The sequence below is a fragment of the Sinocyclocheilus rhinocerous genome, unplaced genomic scaffold (assembly GCF_001515625.1).
Source record: "Sinocyclocheilus rhinocerous isolate Xijiao unplaced genomic scaffold, SAMN03320098_v1.1 scaffold111, whole genome shotgun sequence".
NCBI classification, from domain to species: Eukaryota; Metazoa; Chordata; class Actinopteri; order Cypriniformes; family Cyprinidae; genus Sinocyclocheilus; species Sinocyclocheilus rhinocerous.
In genome coordinates, this window is record NW_015642811.1 from 1535983 (window position 1) to 1559397 (window position 23415).

The 23415-nt window shown below is 38.0% G+C and overlaps 1 protein-coding gene across 10 annotated transcripts in view; it reads right to left on the reverse strand.

Moving 5' to 3' along the window:
* atp8a1 (ATPase phospholipid transporting 8A1) overlaps positions 1–23415 on the reverse strand; it is a 170256-nt gene that overhangs the window by 13651 nt on the left and 133190 nt on the right. For 9 of the 10 annotated variants that reach the window (XR_001641819.1, XM_016573661.1, XM_016573662.1 and 6 more), the window contains 6 exons: positions 18994–19068; positions 16496–16618; positions 9812–9890; positions 7727–7788; positions 7345–7401; positions 4263–4370 (listed from right to left, as the gene is read on the reverse strand). Coding sequence is in view for 9 of the 10 variants with exons in the window: in XM_016573661.1 (XP_016429147.1) it covers positions 4263–4370; positions 7345–7401; positions 7727–7788; positions 9812–9890; positions 16496–16618; positions 18994–19068 (504 nt within the window). In the remaining variant the exon portion in view is untranslated. Of the gene's footprint in view, positions 1–4262; positions 4371–7344; positions 7402–7726; positions 7789–9811; positions 9891–15040; positions 15243–16123; positions 16192–16495; positions 16619–18993; positions 19069–23415 lie in introns of those variants that run through there. The other variant, XM_016573664.1, reaches the window with a different exon arrangement.

Below are 23415 nucleotides of genomic sequence, written 5' to 3' on the forward strand. Positions count from 1 at the left end.
ATTTAAACTCCTAAAAGAACTAATTGGAGTAGTTTGATGCAACTCATTATGTTTAGTTTAACATTGTCCAATGTTAGAGAGGGGACAAAATAAATAGAAACATTTAAACTCTAACATGGAGAAGTCTGATGTAACACATAAGGTTTAATACTGTCCAATATAAGACTGAAGAGTAAAAAAGAAATGGAAACATTTAAACTACTGAAAGAACAAAACAGTTCGGTCACGGTTATATCCACGGGCGCTGCGGATAATCCGCGGGTCGGGTAATAAAAAAATGATTAGATTATTCTGATTATTTGCGGGTGGGTCACAGGTGGATAAAATAAATCATAAATGATGCAAATATTAACTACATTTTTTTTTAAAATACATTTTTTTTTCATCAGGCAGACATTTCATTTGTGTGTGTGTGTGTTCGCCTGATCGGGAAGTTGCAGTGACAGAAACGGTGACATTCCAGATAAAGTTTGAAAGGAGTAAAGCCTGTGTTAATGCTATTGAGTAGGCTAATATGGCCAAATAAGATATTTTGTTTTATAAATAAATGTTCATTTAAAAGCAGCCCACGATCAGCGTATTATGTTACCGTTATCCCTTACGGCTCCGACAAGGTTTTGTTCCGTCCTCCACGCTATGACAACTCACAAAAGACTATTTTAGCCAAGCAGCGCGGAGAGCCGCTTCAGAAATGTGCTGAGGCGGGCCGGTATAAATACAAGCACTGACTAGAGTGGCCGCGATCAGCTCTGGTGGCCGTGGAGCTGTAACGCGCCGCAGACGTGTGCAGTGAGGCGCAGATCAGCTCTAACATCACTGAATCTGCTGTTAAAAATGAACCATCCATTCATCATATCATCATGCCAAACATACACGACAAATGAATTTTTCATTGTTTCTCGAAACGTCATAGCATTTCCACACCGGCGATGACATGACTGCAGCGCCAAATCATTTATGTCCCCACACATCATCATTTCCACACCGGCGATGACATGACTGCAGCGCCAAATCATTTATGTCCCCATGCATCATGTACGTCGTCACACGTTGACGTCATCAAATTGCGATCGGTTCGTGAGATCGGCCAAGTTAGTGAGTACCGATCGAGTCATAAAATGATCGGCCGATACCGATCTCCGGCCGATCGATCGGAGCATCCCTATGTGACACTAAAGAATAGAGTAAGGCCTGCTGAAAATTCAGCTTTCCCATCACAGGAATAAATTACAATTACATGTTTTTGATCAAATAAATTAAGCCCTGATGAGCATAAGAGACTTCTTTCAAAAACATTACAAAATCTTACCAATGACTAACATATTCATATGACTATTTTCATAGTACTCCAAGGCACTTCAAAAGAATACCTACCATGCTATTCTTCTGAAGTGCCTTGGAGTATCATGAAAACGTCAAAATAATGATGCATTGTGTGATATGTTAGAGTGACAATTCAACTAAATAGATTTAATGGTGTGGGATGTCTTTTAACTCTTTCCATCATAAGCGTTTTCCCCTTTCTCGGCCCTTCAGGCAGCTGTGGCAGCAGTCAGAGATCGGTGTGAGGTGGCCCAGAGTTCAGGTGCGCTCTCGCTCAGGTGTCCCCCATGCTCTGATGTAGTGCCGTTGCTATGGTTCCCCTCGGAATTGGGTTACCCTGAGCCTCTGGGGTCTGATCTACTCTACTACCCTACATGTAGAGGGAAAGAGCTGATAAAAGAGCCCACTTGACTGGCCATTCAGGACGGGTGTGCAGGACACACATGAGAGGAAGAGGCTACTGTTACACAACGCCAGATGTTGGGATAAAAACCTTGGATGCTTTTGAGAGCATTTAGACAACGCCAACAATGTGTGCGAACAGAGTGTTCTCATATTGGTGTCCAGACATTATATAAATAAATAGCAAAACAGCAAAAACACATGAACTTTTATTATCTTTGATTAAAACCATACCAAACTATTATAAACACACAAGTATTCTCTCTGGACTCCAGGACTTCTGAACTCTCTGCTCACACAAGCAGGTGTAGATGTTTTTAAATCGCTCTTCTTCACAGGTGACACAAATAGGGCCTATTAGGCCCCATTAGGAGATTATGAGGTGAGAAAAGAGCAGAGACCTGTGGTGCCCCAAGGCCTCATGGAGGTGTAAGAGTTTCCAGCCCACTGCTCACCCTAATGAACACACACAAACTCTTAATGCTCAGATTATGGCATAGATAGTGTAGAGCCCCAGGCGAGAAAAAGGGTGGTCTGTGCGTGTTTTATATCACTTGACACATCCAGGGATAAGGATGGGAAGGGTGTTTTTGTAGTTTAGTATAGTTTGAGAACAAATTTGATTTATAAAGCTAGTTAAAAAGTTTAATTAATTAATTCCAAAATTATTAAGATTAAGATTTAAATTTTTTTGTTCCTAAATGTCTTATGCTCTGCAAGGCTGAATTTATTTAATCAAAAACACTGAAAGACAGTAATTTGTGAAATATTACAATTTACAGTACAACACCGTGTCCTAACTACACGCGACGCCGCGATACGCGATAAAGGCTATCTTTTCCATGTTAATCGGAGGTTTTGTCCTAACTAGCCGCGAAAAATGGTTTCTAATTCCACAACGTCACGGCTGGAACAACAACATACAAAATATAAGACGGTGATCATCTCAGGTACTGATTATGTGCTTTATTCAAAGTTAAATGTATCTAATGTGAGTTTGAATGCCATATTGCGTAGCATTTATAGCCATACTGAAAGCAACAACAGATAGTTTACCTCAGATCTTGAAAATAAATAAAAGCAAAGATGTTCGTTAAAACTGAACTCGCTGCGAACCAACAAGCGTATTCCATAACAAAGATGGTATCAGCGACTCAGTATGTACATTTAATAATGTTACAAAGGTTTAATATTTATGAATTAGATTATAAATTATCCATTTCGTTGTGAGTGCAGAGCTCTTCCAGAGAGAGCCCGCCCACACACGCTTCTGATTGGCTGTGATATTTGATTGATTCTGTCGCGTCAAGTGTGGACACCCAAATTGCTTATCGCTGGAATCTTGTCACGTCGCATGTAGTTAGGACACCTAACAAGTGCAAGAGCCACTTTCTATTTAAATATGTTTTAAAATGTAATTTATTCCTGTGTTGCAAGCTGAATTTTCAGCATTACTCCAGTCTTCAGTGTCATCAAATCACTCCAAGACTACATTCACACTGCAGCAGAATATGGTATACTCGAGAGTTACTCTGTGCTGCACATATGTCCAGCGCGTGTTGCGGGTTTTCATGTGTAGTTTGTGCATGATGACAAATGTGACCCTGTACCACAAAACCAGTCATTAGGGTCAATGTTTCGAAATTGAGATTTATACGTTATCTGAAAGCTGAACAAATAAGCTTTCCATTGATGTATGGTTTGTTATGATAGGACAATATTTGGCCGAGATACAACTATTTGAAAATCTGGAATCTGAGGGTGCAAAAAAATCAAAATATTGAGAAAATCGCCTTTAAAGTTGTCCAGATGAAGTTCTTAGCAATGCATATTACTAATCAAAAATTAAGTTTTGATATATTTACAGTAGGAAATTTACAAAATATCTTCACGGAACATGATCTTTACTTAATATCCTAATGATTTTTGGCATAAAAGAAAAATCAATAATTTTGACCCATACAATGTTTTTTTTGGCTATTGCTACAAATATACCTGTGCTACTTATGACTAGTTTTGTGGTCCAGGCAAATTCTCCATTCTCACTTTTTGTGTCAAATGTGGCAATACTCTTCAGATTTATGAATGTTTTTACTTTAGTTACTGTCGCTACTGTTACAGGTGATAGACACAAACAGAATGATCTGGACTCCTTTTGCACATTCATACAGTAGTTGAGCTGCTATTGTAAGCTGTTATGTGAATAAGACACTTTGAGGCCTGCAAGTAAATGTGGCTGTCAAAATCTCAAACACTGAGAGTGTGAACATAGACTAACATGCAGATTTAGTGCTCAAATTATCAGTGTCGAAAACTGTTGTGCAGCTTATTATTTTGGGGTAAACCGTGATACTTTTTTTTTTCAGGATTCTTTGATAGAAAGAAAGTTAAGATAGATAGAACATTTTTGTAACATTAGAAATGTCTCTGCTGTCACTTCTGATCAATTAAAAAAATTCTTAAAAAAGCAAAAAACAGTAGTGTAAATAAGCAAAACTTTGTTGTTACCCAAAACGTGTTTGTACTGTATGTCTTACCTCTCCTGACATATCCGGGGCCAGAGGAATCAGGGGCCATATTGAGGAGTAGATGCCAAAAAAGACTACCCACAATCCAATGCTGCCCCAGATGGCAATGTGGCTGAACTATAAGCCAGAAAAGATTAGAGAAAACACACAGTGAGTTGAGTAGAGACGTCATTCTGCTGATAATACTTGGCAGCCTGACACTCAAACAGCACAAAACCTCATCTGAAAGATGTAATATCATTTTAGACTAGTGACATTCATAACAACAACCCTTAACACACATGAATTTTATTGTGAATGCTAAATCACAAGTTTGCACATATGGGAGCATGTTACACCCATGTGTTTTTGTTTAATCACATGATCATCAAGCATTTGAGGCTTGAAATTTGCACAAGTGAAACATTGGAACCACATGTGAATGTTCCAAAACCACATGAACATCATGTGATTTTGTGAAAATTATACTTGCAAAATACAGTGCAGTGAAAAAGAGTGGATTTTTTAAACGCATGTCAAATTTTACTATGGCATAAGTATATTCAGTAGCATACATTCACACTAATAGTCAAATGTTTGGAATAATTAAGATTTTACAGTTTTTGAAAGAAGTTTCTTATGCTCACCAAGGCTGCACTTATTTGATTAAAAATACAGTAATAGTGTGAAATATTATTACAGTTTAAAATAACTGTTTCCTGTTTGAATATATTTTAAAATGTAATTTATTCCTGTGATGGCAAAGTTGACTTTTAAATTATTACATTTTAAAATTCAAACTTCAAAGAGAAAACAGTTCTTTTAAATTTAAATAATATTTCACAATATTACTATTTTGATTGCACTTTGATTTAAAGGGGTCATATGATGCGATTTAAATTTTTCCTTTCTCTTTGGAGTGTTACAAGCTCTTGGTGCATAAAGAAGATCTGTAAAGTTGCAAAGAATAAAGTCTCAAAACCAAAGAGATATTCTTTATAAAAGTTAAGAGTCAACCACGCCTACCTAAAACGACTCGTTCTAACACGCCCCCACATGTCTACATCACGATGTGGGAAGATTGCATAACGCCGCCCAAATGTTCAAGCAAAGAAAGAAGGCGTAACTTTTATTCTATGAGTTTAGAAGGTGCTAATGAATTTCTAATAATTCTTTGTAAGTGTTGATTGTGAACTACAAGGTTTCAGAAATTACTAATCAGAATATAGCAACATGAACGCATTATCTTAAAGGGGTCATATGATGTGATTTCAATTTTTCCTTTCTCTTTGGAGTGTTACAAGCTCTTGGTGCATAGAGAAGATCTGTAAAGTTGCAAAGACTAGAGTCTCAAATCCAAAGAGATATTCTTTATAAAAGTTAAGAGTCAACCACGCTTCCTAAAACGGCTCGTTCTAACACGCCCCCACATGTCTACGTCACTATGTGGGAAGATTTGCATAACGCTGCCCAAATGTTCACGCAAAGAAAGAAGGCGTAACTTTTATTCTCGCTGTAGTATTGTTGTTGCCGCCGCCGCCATGTCGTGAAGGCGCTGTGTGTTTCGTTGTGAAAGATAAAACTACTTTGTGTGGACGAAGCCCGGAGTCCAGCCCGGGGTCGTCACATGTGGTTGTCGCAAGCCCGCCGGACGCTCCTTCGTCGAATCCACCGGCCTGCCCGCCTCTGCTCACTCAAGCTGGCGGTGTGTGACGCTGTTTCGTTGTGATAGCGAAACTACTTTGTTTGGCCTTCCAAAAGAGGACACAACTAGAAATCAGTGGTTAAGTTGTATTTACAACACTGTTCCAGAACAGTTCAACCCAAATATTCAGATGTGTCCAGCGCATTTTATGGAGGACTGTTTTCATGATCCTGGTAGAGTAGACCAGGGGTTTTCAACCTGTGGGGATCAAATCTTTAGCCATCCACTAGGGGGCAATCTGACTCCCACTGCTAGTCGACAGTTAGAGCAGAGTTGGCTCGAGTATCAGTCATGCTTATTCACAGTGTAAGATGATTTACGGTTAGCCGTGTCGGAAATCCAACCACGGATTGGCATGTTGTTATCTCAGAAACAGGCTCAGCCATCACATTGAATCAGGTAAACTGGTTATATATTTATGTTTCAGTATAATTACGCAAGCTAAACCAGGGGCGGTTCTAAACCCTTTTTAGGTGGGTTTCATCCCCCCTATCTGTCACCTTAGCCCCCCAAAACTATCTTAACGATTAGGCCAGTGCTGCTTGCTCAAGAAAGTTTTTCATTCTCACGTGTTTTAAGTCTTGTCAGATTAAACATTAAAGTAATTTTAAGCCATTTAAGCCCAAGACATCTCAGTGCGGTACGCACGCGCTGTGATAAAGCGTTTCTATGCGCACCGCGCACACTTCTGAAGTGCACAAACAGATAGCCTTCTCAGACAGCAGGTGAATACCAATGGCTGTCTTGACAAGTATCCTTGTAAGCACAGTCGGTTGTTTTAAGTGAACGTAAACAGTAAAGAAAATATCAGATGTACATCAGTATAACGTATCCGTGCATTTCTTATAAAAATGTTAATCAAAAAGAGCAAAAGAAAAACAATTCGCAGCTTTAATAGCTTTAATGGATATTTGCGTTATGTTGATGTTAATAAAAGTAATTCGGTGTGTGTAGTTTGTGGAAAATAATGTGTTTTTTGAACCTTAAACCGCATAAACACATTTCATTACACCAAATACACCAAATAATGTTCTTTTTAGCAGCATCATATGACCCCTTTAAATTACACTGACATAACTGTTGATCACATTTTAAATGCTGAGCATTTGCCTTGCAATCACCATAATAGTAATACAATTTCTAATAGTAAAATGTAAGCAACAGTTCACTATAATTGCATATGTGAATAAGTGCTTTGATTAGCGATGCAACCATGACATCTTTGAATGCTCTGAACTTTTCCATGACATCAGCGGCAGAAGAAAAGGGTAAGTGAGAGGAGTGAGAGGGGGTGGAGGAGCGTGTTTCTACTGATAGAGGGACAATAAAGTCAAAGGAAATGGGAGGACACAGTGGAATGGGAGAGAAAAGAGATAGAGGGATGGAAAGAGTCATCCAAACGCTCACCATGGTCCAGGACGATGTCTCCAGCCCAGCCTTCAGACACACCGTGATCACCACAAACTGTGAGAGAGACAGGTTCTTATCTGAGGTCGCATGTACACATAAACACATTAGATTGTACAGACGTAAGATCTAATGGGAGACAGTCGGCAGACAGGAACCTCCAAACAGTTTCTGTTTGAAGTACAGTTTGAAATGGAGCAGGTCAGATTCATTTTCATTTCAGTGCTTAAAAAGTTGGCAAAAAAAGGGAGCGAAAATCCTCAGTGAGGCCAGACTCGGCACAGAAGGAACATTTTACAGCAGGACAACCGGGACAAAGTGTCAGGCGACGGGGACGACACAGAGACGCTTTGTGAGGATCTGAGGGCCCAAATGCACTTACTGTATAAACCATGTTGCCTAAGAGGAGATAGTCTGGTGTCTTTCCGTTTCCAAAGACAGTATCTGTGAGGAGAATCAACAAGAAGGCTTTTAGAGTGAAGGATCACATGCTAACACAGGTCAGTGGGACGGTTGTAGACACTCCATTAAGATGTTGAGCTCAAGAGGGATCAAATGCTCACATTAAACAGACAAGAATACCAGAAAAGTACTGTTTACATACATGATGGTAAAATGCAGTCTCACTGAAAAAATGACCATTTAGACAACTTGATATATGCTTTTGACTCAGGATATTTAAATTCAGGATATTTAACATCTGCAACTTTGATTTTGTTTTTATTAGAGGAACAAAATTAGGTATTAAATCCAAAATATTTCTCCACAAATGCTGTTGACAGGGCTGATTAAAAAAAAAAAAAAAAAAGTAAAAAGTGTTTAAAACATTCTCTAGGCTGTCCTGTTAGGGACAGAGCCATGGCTTAGTGGAGCTGTGGTGCTCATGTGGGTTATGCAAGTTTGAATCTGACCTCTTTACGGATTTCTACCTTTTCTCCCCATTTCCCATCCTCAAAGTGGAAAAAGGCCAAAAAAGCTTTTATGCTTGTTTAATCTGAACCAACAAGCTTGTAATGAACTTATTCTCCTCTTATGACACACCTGTGCACACGGTCATGTGAATAAAAGGTAACAGTGGGTGTAAAAGGAGCTGTTGACAGCTGTACAGAGAGCTTTGGAAAAGAGATCTCCCCAAATCATTAAGGATTAATTGACCGTTGAGACAATCTGGGTTTTCTTGACTTTTCAGGATGATAGCTATTGGGGCTTGTGCTAATTGCTTCAGCAAACATCTCCGATTAAATAGTACAAGTTCTGGCTTAAAATCTGGGAAAGCCACATACAAAAGTGCACACATGGCAGTGTGGTTTAGTGGAGGAGTATTAGTCATTCTCCGATTGTAAGTGAGAGCGGATGATCCAAAACCATCAGCGCTCTGGCACGGCGAAACACAACGGACACCACATGTGGATCAGGAAGGTATGTGTGTTTCAGTGTGTGTGTGTGTGTGTGTGGTGCTGACAGGCTGTCAGTCAGAGAGACTCACCAGTGCTTTGTTTTAAAAGCAGGTCTGATTCTGACTGTGTGGTCCTGCAGTCAGCCAGATATTTGTGCTTACACACACACACACACGAAATCTGTTCACATGCTTGACACAATCCGTTGTACATGCTTACACTTACGAATACATGTAAAGAGCAACTTATAGACCATAGAGCAATTTATTAAACTACCAAAATGTTAACCTAAGAATGAAAATTGTGTCATTATTTAGTGTCAAGCTACAAAAAACACTATGGAAGTGTAGATCTGTTGATAGATTTGCGTGAGGAAAAGCCTAAAATTTAAGTCGTTATTGTCTAAAATTTGTTTTAAAATGTATTGACTAAGAAAAAGTGACTTGTGAATCATTTTGAGCTCAATCTTAATAATTCAGTGGATCACGTTCACAAAACCTGTATGAACGATTCATTCATAAAGTTTACCTCACTAAATCCAAATAATCCATTTACAAAGATTATCAGTGAACCATTAAATTAATTAAATATTAAATTAAAATTAGGCCCATTTCGTCACACAAAGAAATCATATGACTTAAGACTTAGTACAAAAGTCGTATAGATTTTTTATGCTTTTATAGTGCAACTGTATATCTTTTGAAGCTTGACAGCCACAGTCCTCATTTGCTTTCATTACAGTATATTAAAAGTAAAAAGGATATTTTTCAAAACTACTGCTTTTGTGTTTAATGGAAGAAACTCATATAGGATTGGAACGGCATGATAAATGATGACAATTTTCACTTTTGCATGAACTATTGCTTTAAATGAGTATGTGGAAATGGAGAAAAGGAGAGAATGTGTGTGCATGTGTGTGTATATGAGTGAGTGATCTTCAGATATTCATAGTGGCCAATGAGAAGCAATTAAGCTGAAGCGAGAGCAGACCCGTCTTTCAATATGACACCCACTGACCTCAAAAAACAAAACTGAACGCAGTGTGAGAGAGCGTGTGTATGTGTGCTTACCGTGCTGGAAGGCCTTGAGGGGAAACCAGAAGAGGATGACTGAGTGAAACAGGCCGTTCAGACAATGAGCCCAGAAGACCTGCAGGAGAGTGGAGGAGGGGTGGAGGAAAAAAAGAGAGGAGAGAGGCATGAGAAAGACAGTGGCCACCCTAACCCTGCCGGTGACCCCTGACCCCAGGCCTTTGTGCGTTTTCAGCGCTAGGCTAAGTGGAAGGTTTGTCAGGCCTCCCTGCTCAATGGCCACCCCGTTGACAGACACTTTGTATATCCTGTGAGTGCGGAGAGAGCAAGAAAGAGGGAGAGGGGAGGCACGCCAACTATATGAGAGATGTCAGTAAGGGGTGTTTTTCCGCCATCCCTTCTCTTTTCCCTGCAGTTAGTTGCCTCATCGAATTTCCCCAATCGTTCCTTTGTGAGTTGTGAAAAAAACCCAAATCCTTCATGGATACTTTTAGTACAAACACAGACAAGTTTAAGAAATTAAGATGTATGAGTCTGTCGCTACAGTGCATGGTTATTTGGGAGCATGGAAAAACTATCGCTTACACAGGTACGGAATAAAGTCTTTGAGTGTCTGTGACTGTATACATGGGCATGTGGACTTTGGATGTGCCATTTAAACAAATATCCTCCTCCAAAACCGCCTTGTTTTGAATTTACATTATGCACGGACGTGGCCAATCAAAACACTAATGGGCGATGTAGCATGAAACAGCCGTGAAATGAAATCAGGCCCGTCACAGGTCCAGTTTCCAAACCCCGCTTTTTTTTTGGTGTTGCTCTTTTCACCTCTGCAAAGTCTAAGACCGTTCACTGCCCACAGACACAACAGATTATTTCCATATTTATAAGTAAAACAGCATAATATTTGTGCTGAGAGGCAGTCAACAGTATTAAAAACAGTATTAAAAAGTCAATTCTTTTTTATTAATTCACTAAAATAAATAAATACAAATGTCTCCATATGAACAAAAATGTTATTAGAATGAACCATATTTGTAGTGTCTGCTAGAGAGGTCCATTTTGTGAATGAATCATTCTTTTGAACTGGTTATTTTTAATGAGTCATTCAATTTAAATGGATTCACAAAGTGCTTAAAAGAATAGATCACCACAGAAATTTAATTGTCAGCTTCTAAGGTAATTTTTCTCAAAAACTGTTTTATTTCTATCAATAAGGATTTAATTGCAATAAATTCATATAACAGTTTCATTTGAGGAAAAAGACTTAAATTCTTTATTCAATTATCAACACAAATTTTTTTTTTTAATTACTGTAAGTGAGAAGCAGTTTTTAATAAAATATGTATTTTACAACAAATGTTAAATGAAAAGTGCTGTGAACGTATGGGAACCCTTACAAGTCATGCAAATGAATAAATTATCACACCCACACGTCTGTTCAAAAGTTTGGGGTCAGTAATATTGTGAATTATTACAACAATTTAAAACTGTTTTACTGTTTTCTATTTTAATATATTTTTAAATGTCATTTATTCCCATTATTGCAAAACTGGAACTGAAACAGTTTTCCGTTTCACTTCTGATTCATTTAATGCATATTACCTGGATAAATGCATTTTAAATAAATAAATAAAATAAAATAAATAAATTTTACAGACCCAAAAATGAATAACTTTCCAATGCTAGCATCTGACAGAAAGGGCTAGAATATATCCATCTTTTTCCTACGCCCCATGATGCTTTTCGCAAATTATGGGAGTAACTTCTGTTTACACTGTAAACAATCAGCAAAAGGTTCGCTCTATGAACGCAATAAGCATTTTCAAAAACTGGGTATTATGAGGTGACATTACTTTACTCACCCGCCTTCAACCATCGATCATTAAAAGGAAATTTAAAAGTGTAAAAGCATTAAATTACATACCATGAATAACTCCTAAAGATCCTGCTTCTATCCGCAGCAATATTACAGATTAGTAAGATATCATTATAGTAATACATGTCTATATTTCGTAACAATTACATTTGACAGCATCCATGTGAAAACAAACCTGGAAAGAGACATGAGGATTTGGGGAGAAACGTGCATTCCATGGAAATATTCACGGTTTACCATAAATTAAATTGGGAGAGCAGACCACAAATGCACAGTATATGTTGTCTTTTTCATTTACTTACAGCGGAATACAAAGGAAATATGAAAATAATCAGGAGGAAAAGACTGCAGCGGCTGAAAAGAGCTATTCCCCCTTAACGTTATTCCCCTGCCTTCTGAAAATAGAAAATGAATGAAAATTTACAGCCCATTCAGTCAAAATGACGGATAAGTATTATTTGTAGCAAAATCTTATGATTTGAAATGATTTGCTGCAGTCTTTTTGAGAGGAACTTCCCCAAAACGGAAGTGCCTCCAATAATTTTAAACGCAGTAGGCTTGTTAGGAAAAAGGTGGATAAATGATCCTCAATCTGTAAATGTTGAATCACTCAGTTGTTTTCAGCCAATACAATTGCCACAAGTTTTTGTGGCAGCTATGAAATCTCTTGAGGGGGATGGGATGCAGAGAAATGAGAGGAGAATGAGAGAGTGGGAGAAAAGAGGAATACCCTGAGATTGTCTTGTTCTGTGTTGTTTCACAGAGGCCCTGTACGACCTCTCGGCATCTCTGCCCTGACCCTCTCACCTCTGCTATCGGCAAAGCAAAACAAAACAAAGCTCAGGGCTCCGGCCCTCAGACAGCCAGCTCATCCTACACCTCTGAAGGGCACTATAGCTCACCCCTCCCAATCTTTGGAATTAAATTAATACTTAAGGTTTGGGGTTTATTCAAATATATAAGCCTAAGCATTCAAAAATTGTGTACAAGTATTACATTATTAAAGTTTTCTAAATTTTCATAACACATCCCGCACTAAGCTATGGACATGAATCCATTCTACAGTGATTTGATTTGAGATTTTTACATAGTAGGCAATAAAACACAACCACCTAAAACACAACATGATCCAAGTGCCATGTGAAACAACCTGCTCTCACCCTCGCCTGGTGCTTTACATGCACAGTCCTGCAATGAATGCTAATGAAATCGATAAACGTTCATAATCATTTGTCACAGGGAGGCCCTGAACTCCTCAGTTTCTAAGCAGGTTGCTAAGAATGTAGGTGTGAATGGCCGTCTGTCCTGCCTGAAGCAAAGCACTGCATTCTGTGTGACAGCTTAATTGCTTAAACTAGCATGAAAGGATAAACTTTATTTTGTGCCAACTATTGCCAGACGCTCTAATAAGCCTTCTCCAACTATGTTGGGCTACAAATAAAGCCAGAAAAGGAGAGAATGAAAGAGAGAAAGAGGCAGAAGGAGGGAGGGATGGAGGCTGCCGTGTGTTGAATGAGTGCAATAACCACTATCCTGGGGTCTACGAGAGGCTTTGTCGTTATAAGGGAGACTTTAGTGTCAAAGCTATGTAATTAAACGTGAAAGGGGACATGGTGGGTAAAGACCTAAATATTTAACACTCTTTGCTTCTCCCCAATCTAATGCATGATCTTTCTCTCTGCTTTATTTACAAATAAAGTGTCTGTTCTGTACACAGATGACGTGTAGTAGTCTGAAACAGGGATGCGGCACATGTACAGCTGGTTCGATCATCAAATAAAAAGTCTCCAATAACATCTACATGAACACTTCAGATCACGTTAGAATCAGCCATGATTCAGCATACATGTATTCCTATATAGGAACATAGAATTTACATTGAACAATACTAAAATTAATGCAAATATCAGGATATTTAAGTAGGAGTTGCACACAAATATTTTAGACTATTTTGGTAAATGAGTTTAACCAAGTCATAAGATCGTTTAAGGGTTCTGTGAATCAATTTAACCAATTCTTTAAAAAATATAAAAAATAAAAAATTCTGACTTAAAAGAATCTTGGGTTCACAAATTGGACAATGCTACAGTATGCAACAGATGCTCTCATTACCTTCCTCTATATATCCATTAACTCTGTCTTTGTTCCAAGTAGGCATATGATGGTATGAAATTTTCATGTTGCGATTAATTGCAAATGCTTTTATGACGGTATACAGTATTATCACGGCATTAAAATTTAGTTGCAAAAAAAGTGTTATCATAAACTATAACAGGTTTAATACCTTTTTCTTATAACAAAAAGAACTGAACATTTACATGCAATAAATACACAAAAAATTTATAAATTTTAACATTTCATATAAAGACCAATAAGTAACACTTTACAATGTTATCTCATTAGTTAACCTTAGTTAATGCATTAACAATTAATAATGAGCAATAGCTACATTTGCTAGTTAATAATCTTTGTTAAAAAATACAACTGTTAGTTCATTAAATAACACAGTTGCACCTTTTGATTTTAACGTGTTATTAGATATTGAAATTACCTAAGAAATCTTTTCATTGGCAGTTTATGTTAACTAATGAATTAACTAATGTTAATTAATAGAGCCTTAATGTAGCCTAAAGTGTGACCAAACAATAAAGAATCAAAAGATTTTCAAACAATATGTAGGGCATGTTGTAGTCCAGATTAAAATGTACAAAAAAAGCCTATTAAGTCCAAATATTTAAGTATTTGGTGCTGTGATGAACACCACTGCGAATACAAAAATCTGAATGGCTGTTTAAACCATAGATATGCATCTATGGTTTAAACCATTTAAATACGTTTTTAGAAAGTAGCGCAGCTGCTTTGTTTATGGGGTTTCCGGGGTAAAGGCAGCATTTCTGCTGTTCAGCGCCATCTACTGTCAGAGAGTGAATGTGCGCTTTCATTCGGTGTCTCCTTCACGTATTCCGCCATGCGCTTCTCATCCGTGCTTGTTTACATGAGAGTGCGCATGGGTCTTTGACGCAGCATACAGCAGTGTTGTGCATAGTGACCAGTTGATGTGGAAAATATTCTTAAAATGCATTAAAAAAATCTGAATAATTTGTAATAAGTAATTATTCACTGTATTTTGAAGTGTCCACGATAGCAATATCGTGCATATTCGTTACCGTGATATATCGCATTACCTAATACCAGCACATGTCTAGTTCCAAGCAAATATATCACTCCCATTATTTCATTATAGAGAAATAACAGAAAGCAGCCTATTATGATTCCTAATAATATACAATTCACCCTTTTCCAATAAAATACTGTTCTGTTACTGATTATTCTACTGCATTTCCCTACTTCCACGCTTTATTTTATTGTATATTATACTCTTCCTCTTCCCCATTAAAGCTTTTTTTTTTTTTTGCATTGAACAATTAAAGTAAGAATTATGTGTTTGTGTTACAAATGGCCAGTAAATCTGAGTCTCCCTCCTGACCCCAGGGGTTGTGTTGTCTGTAATTCGTGTCAGTGTGGTGGTAAATGGGTCTCCACGGCTGTGGAGCAGGGCTGTGAGGTGACACCAGCGCAGACACGCCGGAGCTGGAGACGAGACAGCTTTATTAACACAGAGAGATGCAAAGCCAGCAGTCACAGACACCTAGAGAGGATGGAAATATGCTTGTCCTATATTCCACTATTAAGGTATCTGAAAACGAATCATAATTTTACTAGGACATATCGAGAATTGTAGCATCTAAAACTGGGTATACGTCCTTAAGATTAAAGACAAACTTGATTCTAACTTTTATTAAAAACATTAACAAACATTATTATTTTAGTATTAAGTAAATGTACATATAAAAAGTAGGAAAGTCAAAAAACGTCATACAAACGTTCATATATTAGACTCTGAGTGCACAATTTTAAAGGGGTCATATGATGCTTTTTTAAAGATCATAATTTTGTGTATTTGGTGTAACAGAATATGTTGACATGCTTTAATGTTCAAAAAACACATTATTTTTCAAATACTGTACATTATTGTAGGTCCATTTGGGTGGCATTATGGTAATATTTCCACATAGTGAGGTAGATATGTGGGGGCATGTTAGAACGAGCCGTTTTAGGGGGGCGTGGCAGAGTCTTAACTTTGATAAAGAATATCTCTTTAGTTTTGAGACTTTAGTCTTTGCAACTTCAGGGATCTTATCTATGCACAATCAGCTTGTAACACTCCAAAGAGAAACGAAAACTTGAAATCGCATTATATGACCCCTTTAAAAGACTAAATTAGGAGTGGTTTATATATATACATATTAGACATTGTGAACAAAGCTTGACATTGGTACTGGCTTAAGAGAGTTTATGACCTTCTAAAAAGGGAGATGAACACTCAAAGACATCTCAGATAAGCAGAAAGGCTGACAGAGAGGGACAGTTTAATGGACGGCTAAACCAACAAGGTCTTGCTGTTGACTTGCTTTTTTACGGTGTAGGGAGTCGTAACAGGATCTGTTTGTTCAGTGGGGTTTTTAGCCTTGGTGCTAAACTGTTCACCAAACACAGGTCAGTAAAGTGTACACAGCATGACCTGTCTACAGGGTCATCATCATCATCATCAATGGAAATGAACTAAATCACTAGTTTATTATTTATACATTTATTTACAAGAGATTCATTACCTTATGGCATATGTTTTAAGAATTTTTAATACGTTAGAATTATAAATATGTGTTTCATCTGCCTCAATCATACTTCATTCCTCAATCAGTGGGCTGTTCATCTCTGCAGCCCAAACACTGATGGAGATTCAGCTAAACTTAGATTTATACTGCATGTTTGAGTGTATTTACCTTGGTGTTGAAGCCCATTGCATTCTGGGAGGTTTTGTAGAGTTCAGGGTACTTGAGCATGTTCTCTTTCTTGCAGGAGCGTTCGAAGATGCCCAGAGTCAGAGGAGGCAAAGCAGTGAAGATCTAATAAACGAAAAAGGAAAAACAAAAAATTACACAATTACACAAAAAATTCAGTTTAAATCACAGAAAATTAAGCTAAAAGTCAAACTGTTGCGCAGACGCTATAATTTATAATGAAAACTCATACTAAATTATAAAAATGCAAAACAGAAGCATCTGTACTAGTACTTCACTAGTAGTTTCAGATATTTAGGCCCCACAGCAATGTTTTTTTTTCCCCAGGGATATTATTACAAGATATTATCCTAGTTCTCATCACAGAAACTAATTTGTGATGAACTGAAATGATAAACTGATAGGGTTGCCGAGAAGAGTCGATGAAAAGAGGCTTGGTCGACCAAAATTTTATTAGTCGCAGAAAAAAAAAAAAAAAGTAAACAGGCGAAGTCACGCCAGACAGATCGTTAACGACTGGTCTTTGTGGTAATACAGTACATTGGACAGGACATTCAAACGCTCGCCTATCATTCATCGACCTCAAATAATCTGAAATATGTTAGTAGCAGCAACTTTACATGACTGCTCAATCTAATGTTTCCCTAGAAAAATGTGCGCTATTGAAGCATCTGTGCAAAGTGTGAAAACTGAATAGCAGTGCGCTCACTGCATGACAGATGGAGGCTCATTTTGGTCATGCAGATAAGAGTAATGCATCTTTCGAATCTGTAAATACTCTGCGTTTATTTGTGTGCACTCACAATAACTACAAAACATTGCGCTTTTGTAAAATAATGAAAGAAAACAGGATGCGCTTTTTGCCGCCTCGGCCTCTGTGAACTTGAGCGCAAAACTCTGTGTATACTTGCCTTACAGACATGGAAAATATATCTATAGAGAGTGAAATGTTCACTTTCAAATGAACCAATTAAAATAGATTATGTAATCCGTGTGAAACATACAGGTGCATCCACTACTGCGGAGATGACGAGTCAGTGTCGCCGAATTCATCTCTTAAACCGAAAACAAAGAAAGCACTAGTTTATCAATAAATGATTAAAATATTAATGCAGCCTCCTTACTGTTTTTCCCTGACACATTCATAATCATTACTTCTGCTGGTGTGCTGTGGCAAGCTTTATGCATGTGCTTGAGTGCTTATTAGGGTATGTAGGCAATTAAAGGCTCATTATTATGATTTAAATGGTTTATTAATAAACGTGCGATTAGTCGACTAATGCTTAAAATGAATGACTACTAGTTGACCAGAAAAATCTTTAGTCGAGGGCAGCCCTAATAAACACTGAAAAGAAAAATAAATAAAAATAGATACCTAAAAATACATAGCAGTCTAAACAACTACTTTCTATCCTGAGCACCAGACGTGCTCCCCTTGCCTGCCGTTTTCATTTGCTTGCTTGGTGTAGCTCAATGAGCATGTAACTTCTGGCATTTATCATATTTGCACTCTCTCTCTGCAAAAATGATTAAAAAACTAACATCTGCCACTGTGCCTGCAGCTTGTTAGCAGATCTCCTGGATGCTTTAATTTTTCCGCAGAGCTCTAACGTTTCTCCGTGCAGCAGCTGTTGAAAGCGAGAGGGGTGGTATTATGGTCCAGAGAGGGTTGCGGGGTCAGTCGTAAGTGTCTCTCACTGGCCCAGCTGGAGCGGCTGGCCTTTTCCATTCAGGGGTGGTTTCGGCCCGTTGCATCCAACAGACCCCCTCTGACGCGATGGAATTCCTCCTCTCTCAGATAAAGAGAGAATGTGCCAGGCCGAGTTGTTACTGGCCTCACAACGCCAATGATCCATTACACAGGGCTGATGGGAAGCCGTGTTCAAATTTTGTTCTTTGTTCAGACGTAAAGAAATAATTTCTCGGGACAATCAGCGAGTCGGGTGGCTTAGTCATTTTTCCTTCGTATCTTCGTTTGTTTATGCAAAATGGAAAAACGTACTCCACCTAGAGTATTTTTTTTCCTGAATAACTTTCCTTCCTGTTGAAAACATGTTAATTAACAGCATCAATTCCTATCACCAAGCCCTAAGGCAGCCCAGTTCACAGGACTCCACCCAAACGGCTGTGTGTGTGTGTATTTAAATGTGTCTGGATTCAACCTGTTCCTTTATCATCCACCGCTGACCTGTTTAACGCAGCTCTTTGGGGCATGAGCGTCTGTTGCTGCAGCACATTCAGGACATAGTTCTGGGCACGGAGGGAATACGGACTTGACAAGCGGTCATAAATAAGAGGGAGATTTTTCAGGATGGCGCTGACACGGGCCGCAGTAAAGGAGCCGGCTGGGGTGCCGCGGCTAATGAGTTTCTTGCCTGAGCGCGACAGGGGAGGCGTTTTAACACATTTCCTCTCAGAGTAATGAAGAGGGGAGAGTAAATCACACACCCAGACAGACGTGTGAATGCAAACACTCTTACCACGTTGTACAGGCCGATGCACCAGCGCTCGAACAGAATCTGACCGGAGAAGCCGTTCACAAATGCAAACCAGATCTGAAAGACAAAAAGACAATGAAATGGTAAACGACTCAATGTGAATATTTAAAACAAAATTTGGCATGTTACCCTATTATATAAAGCACATCATTAAAATACATTTAAGTATAATAATAATAATAGTTTAATTGAGATTTATAAATTATATAAATATAAAAATAAAAAACACAATTAAATTATTAAATTAAATTTATTATTATTATTATTCAAAACGTCTTTTAAATAGTGTAAAAAAAAAAAAAGTAAAAAAAAGAGTAACTATATGCTTCCCAAGTCGTCCTAAAGGACATGGTAACATATTAAAAGGGCAATGACAGGCCATATGATAATCATTACTACATAAATGTGTGACTAAAAGGTAAATATATACCATCATTAATCATATATTCCCCACTTTGTGTGCGCTTAACTCTGCTCCTAGCGGAATTTAATTTAGGTTGATCGATGGCTGTTGTTTTCTGTGGGGCCTCTCAGTGCTTGAAATTACCCGAGAGAGAGCGATCTCTCATGAAAGCAGCAGTGAACTGACCCAATCAGTCCTTTCTACAGTCTCATACACTGGATCACTGCAAATGGTTTGTTCCAAGATCAGTCTTGGAGAATAAATAAGCCAGCTTTGGGTCACTTTTTCATATACATAGTGGGGTCCAAAAGTCAGACCACTATTGAAAACTCTCTATTGTGTTTTTTTTTTTATTATATAATACTATTCTTAAATAATTAGCAAGCAAACCAACACAAAATGTATAAAGTAATTTTTAATTTAATGTATTTAAATAAAAAATAAATAAATAAAAAGTGTAGTTAACAATGTTTAAGATAAAACATAAAAATATTGACATTTTATAGATTTTATAAAAATAAATCAAATAATAAATAAACATGTCAATTATAACCAAACAAATAAATTATACAATTATATTAAAAATGGCATTCAATATTTTATATTTTAAGATATTGGAAATATTTTCTATTTTATCTACACCTGCCCACCAGCTAAAAACCACCGTTTTAGATTATAGTATATTTTGATAAAAAGATTAATAGCCTACTATCAACAAGAACAGCTGTGAGATGAGGGCATGAAAAAACAGTTAAGCCCCTGCTTTAGCAAACATACTGCCAAGGTTTTCAAAACATCTAAACAGAGAAGCCCCGCTATCTTGTCATGCGAAGTCACAACCTGGGCTTAGCACATCATTACTCAGAGGACAACCCCAGGCAGGAATGAGAGAGGAAGAGCGTTAGTGCTGGAGGTAAGAGAGAGAGAGACTTCAACAGTTCCCATGACTTCAGCCAGAATGGCTCGTAAATCAGATGCTGTTTCCCACCTTGATCAACCCCCAGTGTCTCATAGCAGAAACAACTGATCACAGATCAGACTTTCTATTACACAAAATGAGTTTAAGACTGTACAAAAAACAGATCAGTGCAAAAGGACTAGATTTAACTATTTAAAGAACTGAAAGATGTGAGTTATTGGGCTTAAGGGCGGAGACCAGGGAAAAGACCACAAATGAAAAGGAGAAGAGAGAAGAATGTGTATCTAAACCATATGCCATGGAGATGGAGTGCATCACTTAATATCACTATTAGTTTGACTAGTCTGGCACACAATTCTGTCATAGTCATCTAGAAATCTGAGAATGTGATAATATCTCACAGCAGCTGTTTTAAAGAGGGGAAAAATCTGTAATAATCAAAAATGCGATGAGAGAATGAAAAAGACGACAATATAAATATGGCAAAACACAGGATCATGTGACACCAAAATTTAAACAGACAGGTCTTTCAAAATTCTGGTATTTAAAGACTAATTTGCAATCTACACTGTTCAAAAGTTTGGGCCGGTGAGATTTGTTTTTGAAGGAAGTCTCTTATGCTCACCAAAGCTGTATTTACTTGTTTAAAAATACAGTAAAAACAGTAATATTGTGAAATATTAATATTAAAAAAGTTTTATTTGAATACATTTTAAAATGTAATTTATCCATGTGATGCAAAGCTGAATTTCCAGCAGTCATTACTCTAGTCTTCAGTGTCACATGATCTTTCAGAAATCATTCTAATATGCTGATTTAGTGCTCAAAAACAGTTTTCATTATTTATATTTATGCCGAAATTAGTGCAGCTTATTTTTGTATACAGTTTTTCAGCGCTCATCTTTGATGAGATTAAAATTTGTACAGAACAATAACTTTTTTCCCCCTCACAAATTGTTCACACAGCTTCAGAAGGATTGGAATATAATGCACAAGTCATATGGAGTCATTTTTTTTTTTTTTTTTTTTACAATACTTTTATAGTGTTTTTTTGCACAACTTGTGAGCCCCTGGTCACTGTTTAGAAAAGAGCAGTGTGAACATACAACTAAACATCTTTTTTGTGGTGTATAGACAAAAATAAATACAGGTTTGGAATAATATGACTGAGTAATCAATTAAACAATTTCTTAAATGAATACGAAATTACTTGGAGTCAAAGTTCAGCAAATTTTTGCTCGACTCAAATGCTGTGAGCTTCTCTACCGTATTTAGACCACAATTATTGTGAAAAAGTCTGAGAAGCTCAACCAGTCTTGAGTATGTGTGTGAGAGGCTCGACTGTTAAGCAGACCCCAGGTTACTGTGCAGTGCCATGGCCAAGCGGACATTTCCTCGCTTCATTTAACTCCATTATGAAAGCGTGAATTGCTACAAATTTTTGGGGTTTTGACAGAACCCCCTCCGACTGCGGCCCCCGCCTGTCCTCACACACAGAGCACATCCACCAGCCCCTCTCATTCAATAGAGTGAGCCAATGCGTGAAAATGTTCCCAAAACAAATGTCTGTCACCCCTCCCCTCTGGCCTCGCCATAGAGAAAGAAAGAGAGAGGAAGAGAGGAGGATTGGTCGCACCCCCCCCACAGCCACGCCCACCCGTTCCAACTCCCATTTTCCTTCCATCAGGTGCATTCTACCGTGATATTGTTTTTAAAAGAGATCTGCTGCTTCTGAAACCCATTTGCACACACAAACATGAATAAATTACCAATATCGCATCACATGTTATGTTGTTTTCCTCCTCGCAAACAGATTCCAGACTCGGAGAATTCCCTTACGACCACATTTTGATCAAAAGCCACATAAAAAAAAAAACGAATAGTCGTGGCCAGCGGCATGCTGGTAGTCAAACAGGTGGGTCAGAGAGCTGAATTAATGCGAGTCTGCCTCATTGAGGGGCTACGGGCTGCAGGATATTGTTGTGCTAAGTCAAAATAAAGCCTCTATTCATGAGCAGCAGTACATGCATATGAGAGAGAGTTTTGGCCTGGTCCTCTGGGTCCTGTGAGTGCCCCTCTCTCCCGCTTCCTTCAATGAGACAGATTCATTGATTTGCTCATTAGGGACCGAGGACATAGTGTGGAGGTCTCTCTCTTTCTTCTCCTCTTCTGGCTCATTCAGAGCCACTCGGCGTGGAGGTGTGACTGCCCTCTACCCTCCGCTGCACAATCTGAAAAAGCGAGGAGTGTGTGTGTGTGTGTGAGAGAGCGAGAGTGTGTCCCCCCATGAGACTTGTCCTGAGGGGCTCTCAGCGTATTTTTCAGAGAAATTTGAAATCTGTGATTCCACCCCCGTCCTCTGTCTCCATGTTGGGTGGGAAGAACCCAAAGGGAAAGAGAAAAAAAGAAATACGGCACCTCTTTGCTCCATGTCTCTGCTTGAGAATCCAGCTAAAACTAGCTTAGCTGTGTTCTGGAACATGGCAGCTGGTCCAAGCTGCTTTAGGTGGCCAACTGGTGGGGATCTGGCTGACCTTGGAACAGCAATAAACTAGCTACTATGTCGTAAAAAACAGCTTGACCACCTTAAACTGGTATTATCTCATTTTTCCAGTAGGGCCCTTGATCGGGATGGTCTGGTAGCTCACCCAAATCCACACTAGCTGTTTGTTCAACAGGCTAGAAACCAACTCCAATAATTCAAATCAAAGCTTTGTGAAATATAACAAATAGAAAATGTATTATTTTATGCATTTTTTTTAATTACATATAATTTTTTTATTGTGTACAATATGTATATTACAACCCTCTACATTGCGAGTAAATCACTCGCATATGCGACTAAATCTTCACTCTGGCGACTAAATGATGTCTAATATTAGCCAATGGCTAATAAATTCTCAGATTTTACTCGCCAGTGTGTGGAGTTGGAGGCCAAGTATAAGTTTAGCGCAGATATATTCATTCCTGTGAAACAGGAAGCAATGGTTGGATAATTTCATGTTCATAATCACCCTGGTGAGCTACAAATTACAAATATGAATGGGAATATACTTCAGAGATATTTTACTCATAAGAATTT